Raw genomic sequence first — 25,723 nt, 5'->3', positions numbered from 1 at the left:
GATTATAAAAATACCCCTTCCTTCCCATAATTGCCTTCTAATAAAATTACAGTGTAAATTGTGACTCTGGTATTGGAGTGGAGTTGGACAATGTACTCCACAAACAAATTTGTTTATCTCATTGTTACCACATTGCTTCTGTGTCCTTGGACATGAGCCATCCCTAACTGAGCAGGCAACCTGCTTGCAGGCCATTGCCAACAGAACTGTTGAGTTGGCTACTTGTAATAACGATGTTTTTCTCTTCCATTTCCATATTCTGGGGACAAAAATCTGAATACCTAACAGAATCTGTCACCTGATGTCACAGCCGGTGCGTGGGAGCACCATCACCTCCAAGTTCCCCTCTGAGGCACAAACCATCCCAGCTTGGACATATACCACGGTTACTTTATGGTTCTTGAGTCCTGGAATTCCCTAGCCAGCATGGAGCATTTCACCACACAGACTGCAGCAGTTCAAGAAGAGCCACCACCATCTTCTCAAGGGCTGCTCGGGATGGGCAATAAATGCCAGCCTTGCCAGCATCGCCCTTATCCAAAGAATGAAAAACAAAACGCCCAGGATCAAAAACGTGAGGCGTAGGTGGTTATGTGATACAGTCACATTGATGGACCCAATTTGTTTTGCTCTCTACCTCTGTAACATCCTCCAGCCCTATAACCCTCTGTGCTCCTCCAGTTCTGGTCCCTTGTGCGTCTCTGACTTTCTTTGACCAACAATTGGCAGCTGTGCCTTCAGCTGCCAAGGCCCTGAGCTCTAGAATTCCCTCCCTCGATCTCTACACCTCTCAAACTCCTTTCTTGAGACACTCCTTGAAACCTGCCTCTGGTCAAGCCAATCCTGAAATCTCCATATTTGGTTCGGTGTCAAATTTTACTCAGTAACGCTTCTATGAAGTGCCTTCGGGTGCTTTAGCATATTAAAGATACCAGATAAATGCAAGTTGTTGTTTAAAGCTTTCTTTTTTCTCTTCAGTCTTGACATTTACCTCAGCTTTTGGCTTAGCTGTGAATAAGCAGAACCAGGTCAGTCTAATCACTAAAATCTGATGCAGCTTCCAAAAAAAAAAGGACCTTTTCCAAAAAAACTGCTGGTAGTCAAGGGAAGGAAAGAGAATGAGTAGGATTGGATGCCTGATGATAAAGTAAAAACACTGTTGATCTCAAACAGCCTAATCAGGGCTGGGAAGCTGAGCATCTTGCGACTATATTTTCCATTACATCTCCAGTGGGGAGATCAAGATGCTGAATGAAAAGCTGAATGCTTTCCATACCAGCAGAGCAGCCGCAACCAAATCCCGTTATGTGGTGGAGGGTATGATGTGCAGCCACTTCCTAATTGGATCAGTTATGGTGTTTGCATTCCACCATTCTCACAATTCTGCATGCAGTGCCTGGTTGCTACAGTACACGTCTCTCAATTTGCTGCTGGCTAACTTATCGAAGGGAAAACTTAATACTGAAAAAGCTCTTTATAATCAGTGCTGCTGTAGCTGGAGTCACAAGTTGAGGTGGGCAGCAGCTTCAGGTTTGGAGCAGTTTGCTTCAGCCAGATTTATGCCACGTATCGGTTTTGTTGATGGATGTGTGGGGGAAGGGAAGGGCAAGTACGCTTATTGCAGGCAACTGCAGATTTTATTTTTACATGGCAGCACTACTGGATACACAAACTGGCAGGTACACAGAGCGGAAACTCCTGGCTAATCTGCAACTTGTTGCTCAGTTCGACTTCAATTTACCTTTTATACTTGGTGATCTTCTCTTTAGAAAGAAACCACCTGTGCATTTTGGAAGTGACTTGCGAATAGGGTGGGAGGGTTTGGGGATCCGTGTGGTGTCAATTCTTCATAATGTTTGCAAAAAAAATTGTATTAAAAAAACTTGGCAGAAAGCTGCTTTGTTCAGGTGTACCTGAACTTTTGCAGGTGGGTTTCCAAGAGTGATTCCAGGTTCTTTCTAAAATTATTTCCTGTTCTATCTTCAGTTTGTTCCAAGGTGCCCACGTTGACCTGCTTTGTGAATACATTTTGTCGGAATGATGTTTTAATAACAGACACCCAGCTCCAAAAGATTACAAGGCTGAAGCATTCTGCTCCACAAAACAGATTAGTGGGTTATTTATCTCCTTGCTGTTTATTCAAAATAGTCGCTGCATTTTCTGGATCACAACAATGATGACACTTCAAAAGTACTTCATTGGCTATAAAGCACTTTGGGATATTCTGAGGTTGAGTAAGGCACCATTTAAATGCAAGTTCTTTCTTTTTTACAGTTAGTCTCTTGCAATAAAGAGTTGCAGCTTGGGCCAAAGGGCTGCTGTCACCTGTAGCCCAGAATAAATGAGCATCCTTTTTCTCTACTCGTTCATGGGATGTGGGTGTTACTGGCTAGGCCAGCGTTTATTGCCCATCCCTAATTGCCCTTGTTTAGAGGGCATTTAAAAGTCAACCACATTGCTGTGGGTCTGGAGTCACGTGTAGGCCAGACCGGGTAAGGATGGCAGATTTCCTTCCCTAAAGGACATTAGTGAACCAGGTGGGTTTTTACGACAATCAGCAATGGCTTCATGGTTGTCATTAGACTTTTAATTCCCAGATTTTTATTGAATTCAAACCGCACCATCCGCAGTGGTAGGATTCGAACCCACGTCCCCAGAGCATTACCCTGGGTCTCTGGATCTGAAGGGAAGGGCGATGATTAGTAGAGAAACACAGGGACAAGAATGTTAATTGTGATTCAAAGGAATGAGTTTCCTCTAATATAATATGTACAGTGCAATTTTTTTTATCCATTTGCATATGATTCAAACTGATTAAATATCAAATCAGAGAATGGATCTAGACCCCTCAAATCGGGCTTCGTTCGACAGATGCACTATTAGCTCTTAATCTCTTGCTGATTGTATATTATTGTCGGATAGCTGTTACTATTTTATTTGTTCTCGGGACAAGTGTGCCACTGGCAAAGACGCACGGTATTTATTACCTGTCCCCAGTTGCTCTGAAAGTAAGACTAAGTGCCTTTTTAGATATCTTCATAGGGCATTGAAGATGAGCCGTGTAGCATGGACTAGGTTTGTATTCCCGATGTCTGCAACGCTAGTTCAATGGCACAACTGCTATACTGCCATGCTGCTGTTCCGTGTGGTTTCTGCCAATCACAAATGGTTCTGGTGATAACTTGTTTACCAGAGGAGCAGCCATTAATTGATTCATAACTTGACAAGAGTGCTGGGTAATTTTGTGAAACATTTTACATTATTTTCAGTTTTAATGGGCTGTCCACAGACCCATTTCAAAATATTCTTAGCTTTATATCAATAGTGGAATGACTGAAGAAACCCCAACAACTAGGAATGATGGCGTTGATTGCCCTAATTTATTAAATCATAGAATGATACTGCGCATTTGACCCATTGTGCTTCTGCTGGCTCATTGAGAGAGCTATCCAATGAGTCCTTCTCCCCTGCTCTTTGCTTGCAACCCCACAAATGTCTCCTTTTCAAGTACATGCCTAATCTAAAATGCAGGGGCACAGTCTTAGGATAAGGGGACGATCATTTAGGACAGAGATCAGGATAAGTTCCTTCACTCAAAAGGGTTATGAATCTTTGGAATTCTCTACCCCAGAGGGTTGAATACATTTAAGGCTGGGATAGACAGGTTTTTGGTGTCTCAGGGAATCGAGGGATATGGGGAGCAGGCGGAAAATGGAGTTGAAGCCCAAGTTCAATCATAATAAAAGCAAAATATTGCAGATGCAGGAGATCTGAAATAAAAGCAGAAAATGCTGGAAAAGCTCAGCCGCCTGGCAGCATCTGTGGGGAGAGAAACAGAGTTAACATCTCGAGTCGGAATGACTCTTTTCTAACACTTTCTGTTTTTAGCCCAAGGTCAACCATGCTTGTTTTAAATGGCAGAACAGGCTTGTAGGGCCGTATGGTCTATTCTTGCCCCTGTTTCTTATGTTCTTGTATTCCCTACACCTTTCCTTGTTTGAAAAAATGACTTCAATTAAGTGTAGTGTTAATGGTTAGGAGTAATGGTGAAAAACAGAGACCTTTCCATTTCACAGTTGCATCCAGTGTAAACTTTTGGGCCGCCTTATCGGGATGTACAGTTTTTCTGTTATTTACCTTTTGTGGGAAATAACACTGGTCAGTATAATGAGAGGCTGCATAGCTTCACAGAGGAATGCTTTGCTAGTCTTTCTAACTTCATCCAAGGAAACCCACAAACCAAAGTCACACCTGGTCACATTTCTTTTTATCTATTCATTCATAGGATGTGGGTGTCGCTGACTCGGTCAGCACTTATTGCCCAGTCCTTAATCACCCTTGAGAAGGTGGTGGTGAGCCGCCGCCTTGAACTATTGCAGTCCATGTGGTGTAGGTACACCCACAGTGCTGTTAAGGAGGGAGTTCCAGCATTTTGACCCAGCAACAGAGAAGGAACGGTGATATATTTCCAAGTCAGGATGATGTGTGGCTTGGAGGGGACCTAGTAGGTTGTGGTGTTCCCATGTATCTGCTGCACTTGTCCTTCTTGGTGGTGGAGGTCATGGGTTTGGAAGGTGCTGTCAAAGAAGCCTTGGTGAGTTGTGGTACACACTGCTGCCACTGTGCATCAGTGGTGAAGGGAGTGAATGTTTAAGGTGATGGATGGGATGCCAATCAAGTGGGTTGCTTTGTCCTGGATGGTGTCGAGCTTCTTGAATGTTGTTGGGGCTGCACTCATCCAGACAAGTAGGGATTATTCCATCAGACTCCTGACTTGTGCCTTGTAGATGGTGGACAGGCTTTGGGGAGTCGAGAGGTGAGTTACCTGCCACAGAATTCCCAGCCTCTGACTTGCTCTTATAGCCACAGTGTTTTGCGAACATATTGTCACACTTAGCTTGATGTGTGCCTGCTATTTGACCCAAAATAAGTGGCCACCACTCTGAATATTCTGCTTCTCAGATTTTTTCATCGGAATTTGCCCCATCTCAGGTCATCTGTTGCTGATGAAGCCCTCATTGAAACTTCTATTACCTCGACTACTCCAACACATTCCTGGCTGGTATCCTGCATTCTACCCACTGTAAACTTGAGGTCATTCAAAGCTTTGCTCTCCATATCTTAACTTGCAGTAAATCCCATTCCTTATCACTCCCGTGCTCACTGATCTACATTGACACTTGATCAAACAGAATTCTCATCCTTCTTTTCAAATCCCTCCATGGCCTCACCTCTCTTTATCTCTGTAATCTCCTCCAGCCCCACAATCCTTCAAATATCTGCGCTCCTCTAATTCTGGCCTCTTGTGCCTTCACAATTAAAATTTCTCCACCACTGGTGGACGTCCCTCCAGTTGCCTAGGCCCCAAGCCCCGGAATTCTCTCCCTACACCTCTCTGCCTCTCTACCTCACTTTCCTACATTAAGGCACTCCTTAAAACCTGCCTCTTTGACCTAGCTTTCATTCACTTGGCCTAATATCTCCTAATGTGACTTGGTGTCATACTTTGTTTCATAATGCTCCCGTGAAGGGCCCTGGGGAGTTTCATTACGTTAAAGGTGCTATATGTTGTCATTGTGGCGCCACTCATTATTATCAGTGGACACTGCCATTGTTAACATGTGAATGCTGATGTTTCCTTGTCTAATGGGGGCGATAATCTTCTTATAAAATTGATGAGTGTAATTTCAAACTTGCTGTTTCAAGTTAGGATTGTTATTCGTCACCAATAGATTTATAAATCTATGTGGTGCAGAGTGCTTCCACAGTTCTTCATATACTGAGTTGCTGACCCAATCCACTTAACTTTACAGCCAGTGATGGTGTATGAGACAGGAGAGATCAAGAGAAGGGGTGGGAGCTGATTTTCAGGTTTCTGATCCAGAGCATCTTTCTACAACTTCTCTGCCAATCCCTACTTATGATCCCAGGAACGTTCCCCTTTCACCTCAATTGCCTGGCTACAGATCATTTGCATTGATATATTTGTTTATTCATTCACGGGATGTGGGCTTCGCTGGCTGGGCCAGCATTTATTGCCCATCCCTAATTGCCCCCTGAGAAGGTGGTGGTGGGCCACCTTCTTGAACCACTGCAGTCCCTGCGGCGTAGGTACATCCCACAGTGTTGTTAGGGAGGGAGTTCCAGGATTTTGACCCAGAGACAGTGAAGGAACAGCGATATATTTCCAAGTCAGGATGGTGAGTGGCTTGGAGGGGAGTTTCCAGGTGGTGGTGTTCCCATCTATCTGCTGCGCTAGTCCTTCTAGATGGTAGTGGACATGGGTTTGGAAGGTGTTGTCGAAGCAGCCTTGATGAATTCCTTGTAGATGGTACGCACTGCTGCTAGTGTGCGTCGGTGTTGGTGGGAGTGAATGTTTGTGGATGTGGTGCCAATCAAGCAGGCTGCTTTGTCCTGGATGGTGTCAAGCTTCTTGAGTGCTGTTGGAACTGCACTCATCCAGGCAAGTGGAGATTATCCCATCGCACTCCTGACTTGTGCCTTGTAGATGGTGGACAGGTTTTGGGGAGCCAGGAGGTGATCTACTCGTCACATGAATATTTATATAGTGCTTTTCACAGCCTCTGGACATCCTCAGGCACTTTTATAGCTAATTTTGTACTGGTGAATGATATGTTGGTTAAGCTACCATTCAATCCCTTTGCTGATAAAGACCAAACATTCCAAGATGGTGTTGAGCTCTCAGTAACATGCTCATCAAAGCCATTTGCATGAGTTTTGCTCATTTAGCTTGGACAGAATTGCCAATCAGCTTCTTTTGGATTCATTTGTCATTTCAGTTAAACTGTGCAGTGGCACAGAGGTGCTTTGCCAATAGCAGCCACGAGCAGAGCAGTCAACATTTGTTGATGAATTCCTCTACTTTTTAAATGTTTAATTTGCTCAGCTATAAAGGCCAATGTCCACAAGGAGTGGAAGAAAACTTCTCAGTACCTTCAGATGCATTCATTAACACAGATGCATCAAATCCGTGAGCAAGGCACCATGATAAATTGTTAAACAAACATCTCTAAAATTTTCCTTCCACTCTGTAGGAATTAGACAGTTTTGGCCTTTATGGTTGAAGAAATTAGGTGTGTAAAAATAGACGAATTCACCAACAAATGTGGACTGCCTTGTAGGAAATGTGGCAGTCAACTTGTAAACAGCAAACGTCAATGAAATAATGATCAGATCATTGGTTAAAATGAGATCGATTGATTGCGTGTAGTGGCAACTTTTACATCCACCTTAGAGGGCAGACTTGGTTTAATGTCTCATCTGAAAGGCAGCACCCACAACAGTGCAGCACTCCCATGGAGTGTCATCCTAGCTTATGCACTCAAGTTTCTGTATGGAATTTGAACCTAAATCCGTTGACTGGGATGTGACAGCTGAACCATGGCGGGTGATGTGGAGTTCTTCCATCTCCTGCCTGAGATCACCGGATATTAGCCCCAGTCCAAGTAATTAGTTTCCCTAATTTGACAGGCTGTGGGGTTTAAATTAATTTCAGTAGTTTAACAATTTGTTATGGTAGTGCGCTCAGGAATTTGATGCCTCTGTGTTAAGTGGCTCACTGAAAGCACTGAGAAGCTTTCCTCCCACTCTTTGTGGGCATTAGACAGTTTTGGCCTTGATAGCTGAGCAAATTCGACATTTAAAAAGTAGAGGAATCCACCAACAAATGTTGACTGCTCTGTTCCTGGCTGCTATTGGCAAAGCAACTCTGTGCCACTGAACATTTTAACTGAAATGATAAATGAATCCAAAAAAGCTGGTTGGCAATTTTGTCCAAGCTAAATTCATTCACTTGGAGCAATATTATGTAAATGGCTTTGATGAGCATGTTACTGAGCCCAACACCACCGTGTAGTGTTTACTCTTTACCAGCATGGGGATTGAATGGTAACAACCAACATTTAATTCAACATTTAGAATTTGTTATTGGTCTTGGCTGGCTCTTGTGCAAGCTCCAGTCTTGCAGAAAATTGGAGTCCAATTAACACTTGCATTTATCACTTTCAATCATTATTTGTACTGAGGTGAGAAGGGCTTTCTGCCATTTTTTTTCAGCTGTGGCTCAGAGGGTAGCCCTCTTGCCTCTGAATCAGGAGGTTGTGGGTTCAAGTCCCACTCCACAGCCCTGAGCAGAAAAATAAGGCCTGCGCTCCCGTGCGGTACAACGGGTGCACTACACTGTCGGAGGTGGCATTTTTTGGATGAGATGTTAAACCGCCTACCTCCTCAGGTGGACGTTAAAGATTCCATGGCACTATTTCCAACCAGAGCAGAGGAGACCTCGCTGGTGTACTGACCAATACTTATCCTTCAACTAAAAGATTATCTGGTTGTTAATCACATTGCTATTGTGAAACCTTGCTGTGCACAAAATTGGCTGCTGCATTCTTACATTAGAACAGTGATTATACCACAAAAAAAATTCAGTAAAGCATCCTGGGAAGTCCTGAGGTCATGCAAGGTGCCATAGAAATGTAAGATTTTCTTTCTTGATGCTATTGTTACTTGAGAGATCCTGCATAACACACAAACCCACCCAACAGAAAGCTGTCAAACCCTTCAATCTGAGATCCAACGTTGGATTCCCTTGCTGAATTGAGGAGATGGGGCAAATGAAAAATAGCAAGGCTGGCATGTGTGCACATTGTGAAATGATGCTCGGAGAACAAACTGTTGTCACTCCAAAATGGTGATATGTTGAGATCTTGGAAAGTTCGGGTATTGCAGGAACCTTGAGCAATTTCAAGAAATGGGAAAAAGTGAAAGAGTTGCTAGTAATCAACGGTGAGAATCACCCAGTTAGTTGACCTACATATGGTAGATACAGAACAAAAAGAAATTGAAATCATCAATTCTTATCACTGAGCTGCAGTGTTTTTTTTAAATCAAGCATCTGTTTCATGCAGTCCGCTGCATGGAAGTTTATGAAGATGGATGTGATTGTTTTTTAATATTTTGGGAATATGGTGGTATTCTGTAAAGAAGGAAGAGTGTGCGTCTGTGTGACTGCGTCCCCATGAGTAATTAAACGTTGGGGAAGGTTAATGAGGACCGTTTTCGGTGGTAACTGAGAGATGAAAGTTAAAAGTGCTAGATGTATGCATTTGTAATGAGAGGCTCTGGTGTGTATGCATTTGTAATGAGAGGCTCTGGTGAAGTAGCTTTACAAGTGAATGGGTTGGGTTTTAAAATTTGCATTAGGTGATAGTAGGGATTTGACTTCTCAGCTGTTAAATTTCAAAGGAGACTGGTTAGGTGTGACAAGGGACTTTTACAACTTACAAAGTTTCATAAGTAAACAAGGGAAGGTTACTAAATTTTATTTGACCCAAAAGTAGAGGTAATAGAAAAACCTGCAAGATTTTCATAATTTGGTGAAGTTGAGTTCAAAGATGTGCTTAGGACAATGGAATCCAAGAGGAAAGGGAGAAAAAGATATTTAAGGAAAGATGCTTAGCTGAGTTGGTTGGCTGTGTGGGGCAGTTGTCCTGAGACTAGATCTGTGCTGGGAGGAGGTATGAAAGTTGTGAATTTGAAGCAGCCATTGAATTTTCAAGCCAGAGAAGTCTTTGCCTCAGAAAGCAGCTTGATTTCTGAACTTTCTTGGATTCCCACAGTAGAGTGAGAAGTCATATGGTCTACCTTTACTAAAGTGACAGCAGGTTTTGCCTTGGGTAATATTACTGGATTTTTATGGTTAAGAATCTATGAGGGAGCTGTTGCCAAGTTGTTTACTTATGTGTTCTGACCAAGTGAGTTTTCTGTGGGGGGGTGGGGGGGTGGAATGTTTTGTAAAACTGTTTTAACTCTGTAACTTCAATCTTGTGTGCTTAAGTTTTTTTCCTTCTTGTTAATAAATCTTTTAATTTTAAAATCCTAAAGGTGTTACTGGGATTCAGTGCTTCTGAGATCAGTAGTTTTTCCCTTTGTTTTCAAAATACAGTAAAAAAAGGTCATGATAAGTAAGACAAGTTTCACTCTGGGATTTGCTCAGCGAATAACATCAGTGTGGTCGCTACATGCTTCATTAGTTCACTTACTGTAATAAGATCAATGCTTTCCATGACTGAACATTATTTTGGATAAGCCTAATCTATTTTCTTTTTGATGTTGTCCTGCTTTAGGTGCACGACCAAGAATAGTGGTTCAATACAGCATGGAGAACATGAATGTGGTAAAGTTTTCTCCAGAGAAGGTGAGGGTACTTATTTCAGTGGCGAGTCACAAAGAGTTAAACACAATAGAAAGTCGATCTTGAATTTTATGAATTGTGAAAAAAGACATCAAGTAGGAGTAAGAGAGGGCAATCCAAGTGTAGAATGTAGTATTTGCTCAAGTTTTAATAACTTGGAAGTTCTTTTCATTCAAATGATGATAGGAAGATCTTCTCAAAAGTGGGAATTGGGAATGAGATGATGAGGGATTGTCCTGTGCACACTCACGTGACTTGTGGAGGTGGGAGAAGGTTATCAGTAATTAAAACCTGGCATGGTTTGATTTTGTTAATCAGAATATTTTTACAGGTGTGATAGAATACTCATGTTACTGGACTAGTAATCCAGAGGCCTGGACTAGTGATCTGGGGGCATGAGTTCAAATCCCACCATGGCAGATGAGGAATTTAAATTCAATTAATAAAATAAAATCTGGAATAAAAAACTAGTCATGTCGAAAGTGAATATTGCTGAAAAGAGAGACATTTTGCAGAAGTTTTTCATCTTGCACTCATCAAGACAAACAAGGAGAAATTTCAAAGGATTCCAACAATTTTCTCCGCACAATTTTTGTGATTATTTGAAAGTTTGCATTCTTGTATTTGTCCTGATGAGTGCAAGGCAGAAAGCTTCGCCAACATGTCTCTGTTTTCAGCAACAAAAGAGCTAGCATTAGTCATGGTGACAATGAATAATTCAAGATTGCCTTAAAAAACGATCTGGTTCACTAATATCCTTCCGGGGAGGTCTGCCCTGCTGACCTGGCCTGGCCTATATACAACTCCAGATCTACATGTGGTTGACTCTTAACTGCCATCTGATATGACATAGCAAACTTACTTGGTTGTACTTAAGAAGGTGGCTCATCATCACCTCCTTAATGATAATTAAAGATGTGCACAAAGGCTGCCCATTCCAACAACATCCACATCCAGTGAATGCTAGAAAAAAAATTGAGTTGCCTTTCAAGGCAGACTTGACTATATTAATTGGACCCCGCTCTGAGTTTCCAGGGCAGATATCAGCACCACTTTAACCCCCTCAATCAGGCCTTTAAGGACCTTTAAGACCACATAGTCCCTGGCCATGAAATGACATCTGAATGAGGCCATTTAAAAGTCAGTTGCTTTCCTGGTGAGACCCATTTGCAGATTGGGAGCTGCTTTTAAAGCTCTGTACTTGGATCAAAGAAAACCAACATGCACCAACTCTCTTTTTAAATCATTTGAACTGCAACAGATTCCGAACTTCAATAGATTTGCATTTAACTAGAAATACTGAGACGTTATCTCAGTAACTGGTATGAAGATGATAATGCGAGGGTTTAAGGGAGCTGAATTGCTCTTTGATGGTTCAGCTTCTACATTCTGGAGCAATTAAATCCTTGATTTTTAAAGGATACTGATGCCAAAACTCTTGTCTTTTGAGAACTATTGCATAATCTTCCATTGACCTGATTTACAATTTTCAAGGACCAAAATGGAGATGTCGCAGGTGAGCACCATTCCACTGATCTCAAGAACACATCAAAACTGCCTCGAGTCGGGCAACTAAGAAACAAGAAGTACCAGGAGAGCACACCGAGCTCAGAAGACAAGCAACAAGGTGCTAATGCATCGTTACCATTGGTGGACACCAGCGATGTCAGAATCCAAGTGGCTCAAATGGTAGGCAACCTGAACCTTATATTTATAAAAACAAAAAAACTGCGGATGCTGGAAATCCAAAACAAAAACAGAATTACCTGGAAAAACTCAGCAGGTCTGGCAGCATCGGCGGAGAAGAAAAGAGTTGACGTTTCGAGTCCTCATGACCCTTCGACTCGAACTCAAGTTCTGTCGAAGGGTCATGAGGACTCGAAACGTCAACTCTTTTCTTCTCCGCCGATGCTGCCAGACCTGCTGAGTTTTTCCAGGTAATTCTGTTTTTGTTTTGAACCTTATATTTGTTGTTTGGCATCCAGCCAACTTATATAAGTGTGAGTGTTTATTTATTTACCAGCCAGACAAGTGACAGGCAATGACCAGTTCCAGCAATGTCCCTTTGCCATTAAACAGCATTAACATCACTGAATCCCCCATGATCAACATCGTAGGGGTCACTGTTGACCAGAAACTTAATTAGACCAGCCGTATAAATATTGTGGCTTCAAGAACAGGTCAGAAGCTGGGAATTCTGCACTGAGTAACCCACCTCCCGACTCCACAAAGCCTGTCCACCATTTACAAGGCACAAGTCAAGAATGTAATGGAATATTCTCCACTTGCCTGGCTGAGTGGAGCTCCAACAGCACTCGAAGTTCGGCACCATCCAGAACAAAGCAGCTCGCTTGATCAGCACCCCATCCACGACCTTAAACATTCGCTCCCTGCTCCAAGGCTGCATCTACAAGATGCACTGCAGCAGCTCATCAAGGTTTCTTTGACAACATCTTCCAAACCCACAACTGCTATTGCATAGAAAAACAAGGGCAGCGGGTGCATGGGAACACCACCACTGCAAGTTCCCCTCCAAGTTACACACCATCCTGAGTTAGAAATGGGAATTGCCATTCCTTCTTCATTGCTGAGTCAGTGATGGTCACATCCCATGAACAAATTAAGCCACATTTATCACTCATGCCTGGTTGCCCTGAGAATATAGTGGTGAACATTGCCATAGCAATTACTTCTGAAACCAGATAGCTTGCGAGAGAGCACTGAATAAACCCAAGACTTTTCCAAGTTGTTCTTGGGATGCACATGATTCTGGCGTGGCTGTATTCATTGTCCATTTCTTGTTGCCCACCTGGTGGCCCTTCTCCTTAAATTGCTGTGGTCCTCGTTGCAATGGTGCATCCACAATGGTGTTGAGTGTGGAATTGCAGGATTCTGACCCAGTAACAATGAAAATTGGGGTGGGAGCGAGGGACATGTCCAAATTGGGATGGTGTGCCACTTAAAAGGAGATCTTGGAAGTGCTGGTATTCCTCAACTTTACTGCTCTTGTCTTTCTGAATGATGGAGGTTGCAGGCGAGGGAGTTGCTGTCAAAGTAACCTTGGTGAGTTGGTAAAATACATTCTGTTGATGACCTCTACTGCAGCTGCAGTGTGCCATTGGTGGATATTAAATGCAATGCAGGGGCAGTTCTTGAGTGTTGTGGTTTCACACATCCAGGCTAGTGGTCCATCACACTCCTTGTGAACCTTATAGATGGTGGGGAGGCTTTGCAGGGTCTGGAGATGAGTTGCTTGTCTTGGTAATTATGTGCTTGGAGTTCCAGGTATGCCTGACAAGGCAGTTGGTTGCACTTTGCCTTCCCTGAACGGCATTTGTGAAGCAACTGCATTTTTACGACAGGTTGGGTACTTTGTTCCAATACCAGCCCACAAGTTATCAGATTTATTTAATTCATTTTCAAATTTGAGGGGAGATAGTAGCATAGTGGTAATGTCACTGAACTAGTAATCCAGAGCCCCAGGCTAGTGCTTTGGGGACATGGGTTCAAATTCCAGCATGGCAGCTGGTGGAATTTAAATTCAATTCATTAAATCCGGAATTGAAAACTAGTCTCGGTAATGGTGACCGTGAAACTATCCTTGATTGCCATTAAAATCTATCTGGTTCGCTAATGTCCTTTTTAGAGAAGGGAATCTGCCATCCTTACCCGACCCCTGGCCTATATGTGACTCCAGATCCACAACACTCAGCACCAAGCCACTCAGTTCAAGGGCAGTTAGAGATGGGTAACAAATGCTGGCTTTGCCAGCGACTCCCACATAGCATGGAAGAAAAAGAGAAAAATAATTGTCATGGGGAAATTTGAGTTCATGGTTTCTATGCTGATAATTCAGCCCCACAATCACTCTGCTCCCTTTTCTAGGTTGTGTATTGAGTATTCGATGGGGGAGGAGGGGCAGGGATTTATGAGATGCTAATTTTAGTCAATAGCTCAGATCTAAAGAAACTGAACCCATGAAGAAGGTGAATTTCAAGGTTATTTGTGAAATTGCAGAATAAGATGCAATTTTTCTCTCATAGCCATAGAATATAATGGCAAGAAGACAGCATCTAAATGATTTAGAAATCACAGTAAAGCAAAAACAAATCGACAACACCCAGGCTTTTGGGGAGCTTTCTGCAGTTTGATGAAGCCTGATTGATAAATAGACAATATTTTCTCAGAAACAGAATTTAAATGGTAAAAGATATTTTAGTCTGCCTTACTGATGTCTTTCCCACATGTTCATCCTACCTTTCTCCAATTCTGTGCATTAAAGGAGAGTTCCCCCCATACATCATGGTTACAGGTATATATTAAGGATTACAGGTGATTTACCGCATGTATTGCAAAGACTAGGGCCATAGAAATAGGAGTAGGCCATTCAGCCCCTGGAACTTGTTGCCCCATTCTATCAGATCATCTGTATCTCAACTCCATTTTTTCAACGTGATTCAATGACTTGCTCAACCATCTGAATTCATGGTAACGCAAACAATGCTTAGGGTAAACTTTCACAGTCACCTGGAGGCTTTCAGTTTTATATAAACTTGTCTCTTGATGTTGCTGATTACAATTCAACAGGTAAGCTATGCGTTTTCCAATAACCGGTTGCAGATTAATTCCAGTACTTTTCGCAGTGGTTGACAACAATTTTTAATTAAGCAGCCAGTGTTGAGATCACCACAGATCAACCAATTGAAACACTTGAGCTGCAAGCCATTGTACATTTGTCTTCAAAGTTTATAGGCCACAAAATACTCAACACATTTGGTATTACATATCTCTGCCTACTCTTTGAGGCATCACAACAAATGAGTTTACATGCCCCTAAAACAGGGATATTGTGCCAGTATGTCAAGTTCCCATACATGAGCATCACTAAAATAGAATTGTTTCTGCTTGGAGTTCAGGTTCCAGGCTTGACATATGAACATAGGAATTAGGAGCAGGAGTAGGCTACTCAGCCCCTCGAGCCTGCTCCACCATTCAATATGATCATGGCTGATCTGATTTGCAACCTCAACCCCACATTCCTGCCTACCCAAGATAACCTTTCACCCCCTTGCATATCAAGAATCTATCTACCTGTGCCTTAAAAATATTCCAAGACTCTGCTTCCACAGCTTTTTGTGAAAGAGAGTTCCAAAGACCCTCTGAGAGAAAAAAATTCTCCTCGTCTCTGTCTTAAAAGGACAACTCCTTATTTTTAAATAAGTCTCCTGGAGTCTTCATGAATGAAGGAGTAATCTCTGCTCCTAGCAACACCTAGAGGAAAATTCATAGGGGCATTTAAAAAAAAAAAATAGGTTAAAATAAAAGCAAAATACTGCGGATGCAGGAAATCCAAAGAAGAGTCATATTAGGCTCGAGACGTTAACTCTGTTTCTCTCCCCAAAACTGCTGCCAGACCTGCTGAGGTTTTCCAGCATTTTCAGTTTTTAAAATACAAAAACTGGTTTGTTTTAATGCTCTTTGAACACTCCAATTTGTTAGTTACAAAAATATTGCAGTTGGTTAAAAAGGGAATCTGATTGGGCCAAGTGGATCGAGTCAGGCCATGTGATGAAACTACTAGGGCTTCGTCCAACCAGAGTTGGCAACCCTGGTTTTGTTGCTTGTGATGGAAAAAAAATGATTTTTTTTAAAACTCTGGAATGCAAAGCTTAGCATCAGCAATGGTGGCATGTAACTATGCGAATGTTGCTATAATCTTTGCAGCTTTCTAGACTCAACATTGAATTCAACCATTTTAAATTGTAACCTCCGCCTATATTTTGTTTTGGTTCTTTTTCCTGGTTTGGGGTGTTCTTTTTTGTTCTTTGTGTTTCTCATATTTCCTTGACTTCAATTTTGAGCGGCTGCTATTCAGGATCCTACTGCTTACACCTCCTGCAGACATATCTTGCCCCACCCCCTTTTGCCTTGCGCCATGAAACCTTTAGTCATTTAACCTCGCCTGCCCTCCCACCCTACCCCATTTCACTCTCAAAATCTGTTACACTTCTCACTGTTCCCAGTTCCATTGAAAGGTTACAACCCTGAAGCGTTAACTGTGTTTCTCTCGCCACAGATGCTGCCTGACCTGCTAAGTATTTCCAGCTTTTTCTGTTCTTATTTTGCTTTTGTGTTGCCAAAAGTCCATCTGGTTCACTAGGGTCCTTTTTAAATGAGGAAATCTGCCTTACCTGTGACTCTGGACCCAAAGCAAAGTGGTTAACTCTTAACTGCCCTCTGAACTGGCCAAACAAGCCACCCAGTAGGGCAATTAGGGATGGACAATAAATGCTGGCCTTGCCAGTGATGCCCACATCCCCTGATTGAATTTCAAAAACTCTAATATGGCATTTTCTAGCCATTATTTGCCAGATTGGTTTTGTTTTTACGTGTTGCTAATACAACAGACAGCAGTCGTTGCCTAGAAATTCTCCCACATCGTCCTTAGCTCCTTCGCACTCAAAAATAAAAATCCCTGACATTCTTGGCCTTTGTCCATAAGAGCACCTTTTGTAAAGCTGTTCCAGTACAGCTACAGCACTGGCATCTACCCAGCAGTGTGGAAAATTGCCCAGGTATGTCCTGTACACAAAAGGACAAATCCAACCCCGCCAAGTACCGCCCCATCAGTCTACTCTCGATCATCAGTAAAATGATGAAAAGGTTCATCGACAATGTCATCGAGATACAATTATTCAGCAGTAACCTGCTCGCTGATGACCAGTTTGGGTTCCACCAGGATCACTGAGCTCCTGACCTCATATCAGGGGAGGAGGGTGCGCAGAGGAGGAGGGGGGCACTGATGCACAAGATTCACTGCAGAAACTCACCAAGGCCCTTAGATAGCACCTTCCAAACCCACGATCACTACCATCTAAAGGACAAGGGCATCAGATAGATGGGAACAACACCACTTGGAAGTTCCCCTCCAAATCACTCACCATCCTGACTTGGAAATATATCGCTGTTCCTTCACTGTCGCTGGATCAAAATCCTGGAACTCCCTCCCTAACAGCACCCTGGGTGTACCTACACCATATGGATTGCTTCAAGAAGATAGCTCACCACTACCATCTCAAGGACAATTAGGGATGGGCAATAAATGCTGGCCTAGCCAGCGACGCCCACATCCCGTGAAAAAAAAGATCAGTGAATCATGCAATTCCAGGAATGTGGAATTGCACCTCAGATTCCTTATAAGATGTAATCTTGGCACACTGTATGAGAAAGGCAGAGGGAGAGTTAACCTCCTTGTGTAGGTCAACAGCTGTCATGGCAAAGACTGAAATGAGAGTCAGTTGCCTGCCCTCCCGGAAGAGTTTGTGTCCTACACGTAGGGAACCATGACAAAAGCCGCATATAGCTCTTCTCAATGTTAGCTACATATGTTTTGAAGAAATTTAGTAAAGAGGCAAGTGGAAATGTTGTGCAGCAACTAAAATGAATGTGGAGGAAATACCTGCTTTGATTTTATGACAACTGAGTAGATAGTAATTAAAGGAACAGAAAGCAAGGGTTAGCACATCAAACAGAAGCTATTTTGGAGAGGAATATCACTCTAGAAAACAGAATACAAGAACTGCAATTCAATGGCAGGGACATACATAACCATTAAGCTGTCAATACGTAATTTTAAGAGCTTTGTAGATGTCTTATGCCAGACTATTTTATCATCTGGCTCCAGCTGTCCATTAGACCCCTTTTTGTCCTGTTTTTCATTGATTAATTTTAATTGTTTTTCAGCTCATGATTGAATCCAGGCTACTCTCACAGGACTAAAATTATTCTGCACTGAGAATCCATGAAATGTAGGAAACCATCCCCCTTCATCCTCTTTGCCCTCCTTGATCATGCCCATCCTCTCCATCCTCCTTCGTCCTCTTGCCCATTTACCCCTCCCCCTCCTTCCACCCCTCCCCCTCCTTCCACCCCTCCCCCTCCTTCCCCCCTCCCCCTCCTTCCCCCCTCCCCCTCCTTTCCCCCCTCCCCCTCCTTTCCCCCCTCCCCCTCCTTTCCCCCCTCCCCCTCCTTTCCCCCCTCCCCCTCCTTTCCCCCCTCCCCCTCCTTTCCCCCCTCCCCCTCCTTTCCCCCCTCCCCCTCCTTTCCCCCCTCCCCCTCCTTTCCCCCCTCCCCCTCCTTTCCCCCCTCCCCCTCCTTTCCCCCCTCCCCCTCCTTTCCCCCCTCCCCCTCCTTTCCCCCCTCCCCCTCCTTTCCCCCCTCCCCCTCCTTTCCCCCCTCCCCCTCCTTTCCCCCCTCCCCCTCCTTTCCCCCCTCCCCCTCCTTTCCCCCCTCCCCCTCCTTTCCCCCCTCCCCCTCCTTTCCCCCCTCCCCCTCCTTTCCCCCCTCCCCCTCCTTTCCCCCCTCCCCCTCCTTTCTCCCCCCCCCTCCTTTCCCCCCTCCCCCTTGCGTCCCTCCTCCTCTTGCGCCAACCTCCTCCCCCTCCTCTTGCACCCCCCCCCCCTTCCTTCAGCTTTACCTCTCCTGCTTGCCTCCTTCCTCATCTCCATTCCCTTGTTAAAAGGGATTTACATTATTTAAGGGACTATAATGATGGCATCTTAAACTGAATTGAATAGTTGAATTTTCAATGTTCTCTCATCTCCACATTAATCTGCAGTAAATTGAGTTTCCAAAGTAGATTGAGCAGGGCCACTCATATTAATACTTCATGTGATTTTACAAAGACACACGAAGGACAAAATCATTTCGCGTAAATGGCAGGTCTTTCATGCATTTTAAAAGTATGCCCCCTTTTCTCTGGCTTTCTGACTGGATAATAGCTTTCTGATAGATGGAAAAAGGAACAAATTGAGTATTTGTTAGATTTTCAAAGCCACAAGCAACTAAGCCTAGACTAGACTTATGTCAGCTTCATATCTTCAATGCACTGCCTGAAAGGGTGGTGGAAGAGATTCATTGGTAACTTTCAAAAGGAAATCAGATACATACTTGAAAAGGAAACACTTGCAGGCCTATGAAGAAGAGGAAAGGAGGGTGGGGCTAAATAGATAGCTCTTTCAAAGAGCTGGTATAGGCACAATGTGATGAAAGGCTGCCTACTCTGATGTTTGATTCAATGAGCATCTGCATATTGTGCTTAAATTGAATATACGGAACGAATAATGCATTTTGTTTAGCAAAGTTTTAATTTTATTCAGGATCCAGCCAGAATATTCAGTTTTTAAACTTGGACTTTGCTATAGCAGAGGTATTAACCAATGGTTTCTTTTTTTTTAAAAAAAAATTGCGCCTAAGGCTGTACAACTGTCTCATTCAGTCTCGCGTCTTCTGAGATGCTTCTTTCTTCATCGTTGCCTCCCAGGAGCTGAAACTTATCCGTCAAGTTATTCAGCAAGTATTCTAGCACCTCGCCAAAACAAATGATCTAGCCTAAGGCTTAGCATAGTCAGAAATGTTAGCTGGCACTAGGGAGCTGCTGCTGGCCACATACAGTATAAATATTTGTTATCTCTATATGCCGAGGCTTGGGTGTAGTTTTGAAGATAACTTTGCTTTTGGGCATTGCCCATGCAAGTGATTATTCAGTCAAATCTCGAGTATTTGAGATAGTATCGGGTTTCTCGGCATGATATGACGAGGAGAAGGCAGAATGGATTTGCACCGTTGCAAGAATAGCTGCTAGAGAGAGTTATGTTGCTTTGAAAGCTTTTTTTTCCCCCCCAATGTGGGCCCAGATTTATTACTTCCAAAAGTTATTTGGAACAGTCAAAACAAATAGAAAATCAGACTTGATGCCATTTGGTTTGCTAAATTGAATTGTATTTGGCGAGTTTCAAATCAATCTTCCATTTACAAAATATCTGATAATTAATCCCTTAAATACCATTCAGTTTATCAGTCCAGCAGAAGGAAATATACTTTCTGAAGGTTTTGCACTGAGTTGACAATTGTGTTGCATGAAAGGAGAGCGCGGGATATTAAAAGTCCACCAAAAGTTGTAAAAATGTTTGGGATTCCAAATTTAAATGCAGTTAAGCCCAAATTCGGACTGAGTTCTTTTTTTGCTGTAGTTCATAGCTCAGGCAAGTGATTTGTTCCGACAGATTTTGTGGTTTTCATCCATCAGCAACTCCTGAAGGTGGTCGCTAATAAATCCAACAGGGAATTCAGGAAGAACTTCTTTACCCAGAGTGGTTAGAATGTGGACTTCGCTACCACATGGAGTAGTTGAGGCAAATAGGTTAGGCGACTTTAAGGAAAAGCTCTTGCAAAGCATAAAGTGGGATAGTCCTAATGGGCTGAATGGTCTGTTTCTGTGCTTTCTAACATCTCTGGCAGGTTTTTGTCACGTTTTCAGGAGAAAAAGCTATTGGAAGTAAATTCTGTACAAAATGTGGTCTGTTGCTTTGACACTTTTTTTTCTCATGGTTGTTGGCAGAACACATTAAAAATTAGATATATAAGGTTCATCCCAATTTTACCATTGCTATTTCAATACCAACCCTTGAAGCAGTACTGTTCAATAGGTCAATGTCCTATTAATACAAAAAAAAAGCTAAATGGTGACATGTACTGCAGTTTTTCTTTCCGTTCTGGGAAAAAACCTAAAATAAATTAATGGTATGAAGGAACATTTTTAGTTAATACATTAATTCAAAGGCATTATAATGAATACAATCATTCTCTTGATCTCTGTGGTCAAAAATGTGTAGACACACATGAAATGCTTGCAATGATGGTAAAAGGATATTTTCTGTTACATTCAGTAATTTTGGGAGACACCGTGCATCAGCTACCAGGAGGTCCCGGGTCAAACCTTGATTTATGCTTAGTCCGTGGATCTTGGTTGGGACACCGGAATTAGCTTTAGTGCCTTTGAATTGGGATGGGGGAGAGTACAGGGTGTGGAACCCACTAGGGATCCTTCTGATCATTCACAAGTGACCCCTGCCCCTGGCTGTTAAGTGAGGGTCAGGCTTGCACTCAAATGCCTTCTGCGTCTGAAAAGCTTGCTTGTACTTACAGTCTGAGCTTACACATGAAGACTGGCTACTTGTCAGTGAAGCCATAGCCAATAGAAATTTACCTTGAGGGAAAATGATTGCATCTTTTTTTTTTGAAGCTACCCATGAAAACAAATTATGTTTTTCTTAGGCAATTGTTCCTTTCTCTGACCGTTTATAGATGTGACTTTATTTAACTGGGTTTGTCTGGTAGGGAAGGCATTTTAATAATCTATGGAGAGCATAAACATCAGTTAAGTTTCTGCACTACAGTGACTAGCAGGCTGTAAAATGTAACCCAGGCAAGTTGAGGTTTCTTTTTAAAAGCATTTTCCCTGTATCCTCTTACTTGGGTCAACTAAACTCATTTTCATATCCAGCCAGGAGGTGAGGTGACTCATCATCGTTTTGATGTCTTCCAGTGTCCTAAAACTAGCTTTAAGAGCAACATTGTAGAGACTATGTGGTTAAATGGATTTGAAGAGTCACTCTGTCGGAGTGAGTGACTTAAAGCTCTGTATGAGTTCCTCACTAACACAGTTGAATGAAGATTAGTCACGATTGAATTTCCCACCGAGTGAAACAATGTAAAAGGATCCAATTCACAATTCATATCAGCTTCTAAACAGAATCGGAACCTGTAAGGTAAATGAAATGCCACACTGAGTGCTTAATCAATCCCATTAATGCAGGAGTTATTCAACAGAGGATATGGAACATGAAGAAAAATCAATTGCTATATCAGTGAAGTCAGTGTTTCCGCATCACAGTTCCTCCGGCTTATATTATCTTTCTTCTGATATTTTTCTAACTGCCCAAGGTTGAATCAACACAAAGTATGAAGACAGTGCAATTTTTAGAATTCTTTGTGGATGTGGGCGTTGCTGGCAATTTCCCTTGAAGGTGGTGGTGAGCCACCTTTTTGAACCGCTGCAGGCCATCTGGTGTAGATACACCCATGGTGCTGTTAGGAAGGAAGTTCCAGGATTTTGACCCAACAACAGTGAATGCAAGGTGATATAGTTCCAAGTCAGGATGGTGTGTGGCTTGGAGGGGAACTTGCAGGTTCCCATGCGTCTGCTGTCCTTTGCCTTCTAGGTGGTAGAGATTGCGGGTTCAGAAGATGCTGTCGAAGGAACTTTGTTGAGTTGCTGCAGTACATCTTTTAAGTGGTATACACTGCTGCCGCTGTGCATCAGTGGTGAAAGGTGCTATATACATGCGTGTCTTTCGTCCACAGGATGACAAAAAAGTGATTGATAAATCCCTCAGACTAGTAGAAGCACGATATATTTAACCCCATAAATTTTACTTAGAATAACTTGTAGCATAACCTGTGAAGAAATAGTATGTTATGGTAACTTAAACTTTGTAAGAGTGATTTCTGTGCCTTATAACAAAGAAAATAAAACTTGTTTAATTTCTAATTATTTTATGAACTAATTCTTAGAGATTATATTTCTGTTTCATAAACTGTTACCTGTGGTGAAATATGTGTGTCATATGGCACATCACTTAAACAAGCAAGAATTTATTAGTACAGAACTTGAATATCAATAAAAAAAGACACATGTCTTGCACTCATCAGGACAATTCGTAATAATACCAAATTGAAACAAAAACAGAAAATGCTGGAAAACTCAGCAGGTCTGAAGCATCTGTGGAGAGAAAGAGAGTTGATGTTTTGAGTCTATATGACCCTTCTTCAGAGCTAAATAAAAGTAGAAATGTGAAGAAATTTATACTGTTTAAGGTGGGTGGAGCAGGTGAAGCTGGATAGAAGGCCAGCGATAGGTGGGGGCTAAGGAGAGATTGACAAAGATCTCAATTTATACTGCAAGAGAAGAGAGTTCTGATTGGTTGGCATGTGGATTCTGGTAAGGGCATTACCAAGAAGAATGTACCAGTTAACTGATAACTGACAAGCTTTGTTTAAACTCAAACCAGGTCAAAGCATTGCCCTGGGGAATGAACCAGGGAATGGCTGTCACCTGTTTTGTTTAGTTGAAAAAGACGCAATGTGTGTACATGTTCTGTCTGCAATGGACATGGCCTTGTGTGTTAATATATGTAGCTTCTAGCACGCGTAAATGAGCCATACTGCAAGCTCGACTGATAATCTTAAATTGGTTGTCAGAGTAATTCTTAGCACAGTCAGAATTGTTTTGTAAATGTTGTCCGGTCGTTGAATCACATCTAATGTAATCGCATCTAACCTAATCACCTCTCCAGCATTAGAGTATGACTCATTACACATGCTAGAAACTATGTTATTGCAAATTGACTTGATGAGTGCAAAACGAAAAGCTTCTACCATATGTGTGGAAAACTCGAGCTAGCTCTTGAGTGTATTATTTCTAGGTGGCTCATTATAGGAAGGATATTGGAATTGTGGAAAGCGTGCAGAAAAGGTTCGCTCGAATGATACAGGGCATCAGAATTTACAGTTGAAAGACTTGTGGAGATGGTGAGGAGGAAGTGGGGTTTTGTCAATTGAGAGCTAAGAGATTGTCAAAAACTCAGAGCTAAGAGATTGTCAAAAACATGAGTTTTAAAGATGATTTGGTAACAGTGGGGCATAGTTTGAGGATAATTACCAAAGGGATGAACGAGTTATTTAGTCGAATTTTTTCACACCATTATTAGAAAATGAAATGCTTTATCACCAAGCATGCATTGAGACAAAGATTACTAAAACAATTGAAGGGGAATTAGTTAATGAAGTGAAAAGGGAGAATACAAAAGGATTTTTTTTTTTTGGAAAAATATACTTTATTCATAAACATCAGAAAGAACATGACAAAACATTTCAAAATGGCCATCGCAAAAAGTTTTCCACATAGCTTATGAGGTGCTTCAATACAATCAATAAACATTACAGCCCCTTCAATATGGTCATTACAGGCAGTCAGTGCAATGGTATTCAAGTTATTGACATAGATCATGTTGCATTCTGAGGTGCTTCAATACAATTATGGTACATTTAGTATTCACTGTGTACATTCGTTGTGAGTCATACAGCCCGAGGGGTCTATACAATTCCCAGCCCCTCGGTGCACTATGGCAGAAAGGTCTTAGACAGCGACCTTTCTCTTGCACCTTTGCGGTGGCTGCCCCAAGCTTTAGTGTGTCCCTCAGCGCACAGTCCTGGACGTTGGAATGTGTTAGCCTGCAACACGCGGTCGGGGTCGGGGTTTGCACTGGAAGACCAACGAATTTCAGGCAGACCAAAGAGTGTCTTTCACCAAGTTGATGATCCTCCAGCTGCAGTTGATGTTTGTCTCGGTGTCGGTCTCTGGGAACAGCCCGTAGAGCACAGAGTCATGTGTCACAGAACTGCTCAAGAATACAAAAGGATGTGAGGAAATAACAGGGAATACTGTAGGATGAGAGATCAGTTCAAGAGCTGGCACAGGTACAATGAGCAAATGGCCTCTTTCTTTGCTGCCCTTTCTACAATTTTAGGAATTTGGACCTGCATGGTGATTTGCTATATGTATTGTTATTCTAGGCTTGTGCATGTGCATTCCTAACAGTTCTTCACCTAAAACTTGTTCAGCCCTCATTTTCTGATCGCCTGATTTGCATTCGTATGAACACCAGCAGTGACCTTGTGAAAATCTAGTGTTTACTTAAGAGCATTTAAATCCCACATGAGTTTAGAAAGTCTGAGCAAAAATTTGCTTGCATGGCATATTTAAAACAAATGATTTTTGTGTCAGCTTGAACTCCATCTGAATATTGGGCACATCATTATAAATGTCTGAATGCAAAACTTCTACCCACTTCAAGGTACAAAGGTTAGAACGCATTTTTGCAGTTACAATGATTTCCATAAAATAAGTGTTATTGATGGCTGAGATTTAGTCTGTGTGTGTGGGGAAATGGCAGCTTAGTGGTAATGTCATTGGGTTAGTAATCCAGAGGCCCAGGCTAGTGCCCAAAGGATGTGGGTTCAAATCTTACCTAGGCAGCTGGTGGAATTTAAATTCAATTAGTAAATCTGGAATATAAAGCTAGTCTAAGTAATGATGACCATAATAACAATAATCAATTGTTGTGAAAACCCACTTGGTTCCCTAGTGTCCTTCAGGGAAGGAAATCTGCTGTCCTTACCCGGTCTGGCCTACATGTGACTCCAAACCCACAGCAGTGTGGTTGACTCTTGGCTGCCCTCTGAAATGGCCTAGCAAGTCACTTGGTTCAAGGGCAATTAGGGATGGGCAATAAATGCTGGTCTTGTCAGCAGCACCCACATCCCATGAAAGAATAAAGAAAAATGACAAAAATTTGTGAAAATAGGCTCCAGTGAGTACGATACTGTAGTTGCTTCTTTTGACAGTGTGAGTGTAAGCACTCTGAGCAGCAACCTGAGAGGTCAGATTTTACAGTAGTTTCCCAAAATCTCCATCTCACAGTCATTACTTTAACCCATAGAACACTACAGCACAGAAAACATTCGGCCCTTCTAGTCTGTGCCAAAATATTATTCCGCTAGTCCCATTGACCTGCACCTAGTCCATCACCCTCCAGACCTCTCCCATCC

The 25,723-nt window shown here is 42.4% G+C and overlaps 1 protein-coding gene across 2 annotated transcripts in view; it reads left to right on the top strand.

The window, feature by feature from the left end:
• The window catches only part of gpsm1b (G protein signaling modulator 1b), a 248,555-nt gene that overhangs the window by 209,221 nt on the left and 13,611 nt on the right, over positions 1-25,723 (top strand). For both annotated transcript variants that reach the window (XM_041194228.1, XM_041194230.1), the window contains 2 exons: positions 10,146-10,216; positions 11,708-11,902. In XM_041194228.1, the coding sequence (XP_041050162.1) occupies positions 10,146-10,216; positions 11,708-11,902 (266 nt within the window). The remainder of the gene's footprint in view (positions 1-10,145; positions 10,217-11,707; positions 11,903-25,723) is intronic.

Source organism: Carcharodon carcharias, chromosome 8 (genome assembly GCF_017639515.1).
Source record: "Carcharodon carcharias isolate sCarCar2 chromosome 8, sCarCar2.pri, whole genome shotgun sequence".
Classification (NCBI taxonomy): domain Eukaryota; kingdom Metazoa; phylum Chordata; class Chondrichthyes; order Lamniformes; family Lamnidae; genus Carcharodon; species Carcharodon carcharias.
This window is presented reverse-complemented; position numbering and strand designations above follow the sequence as displayed.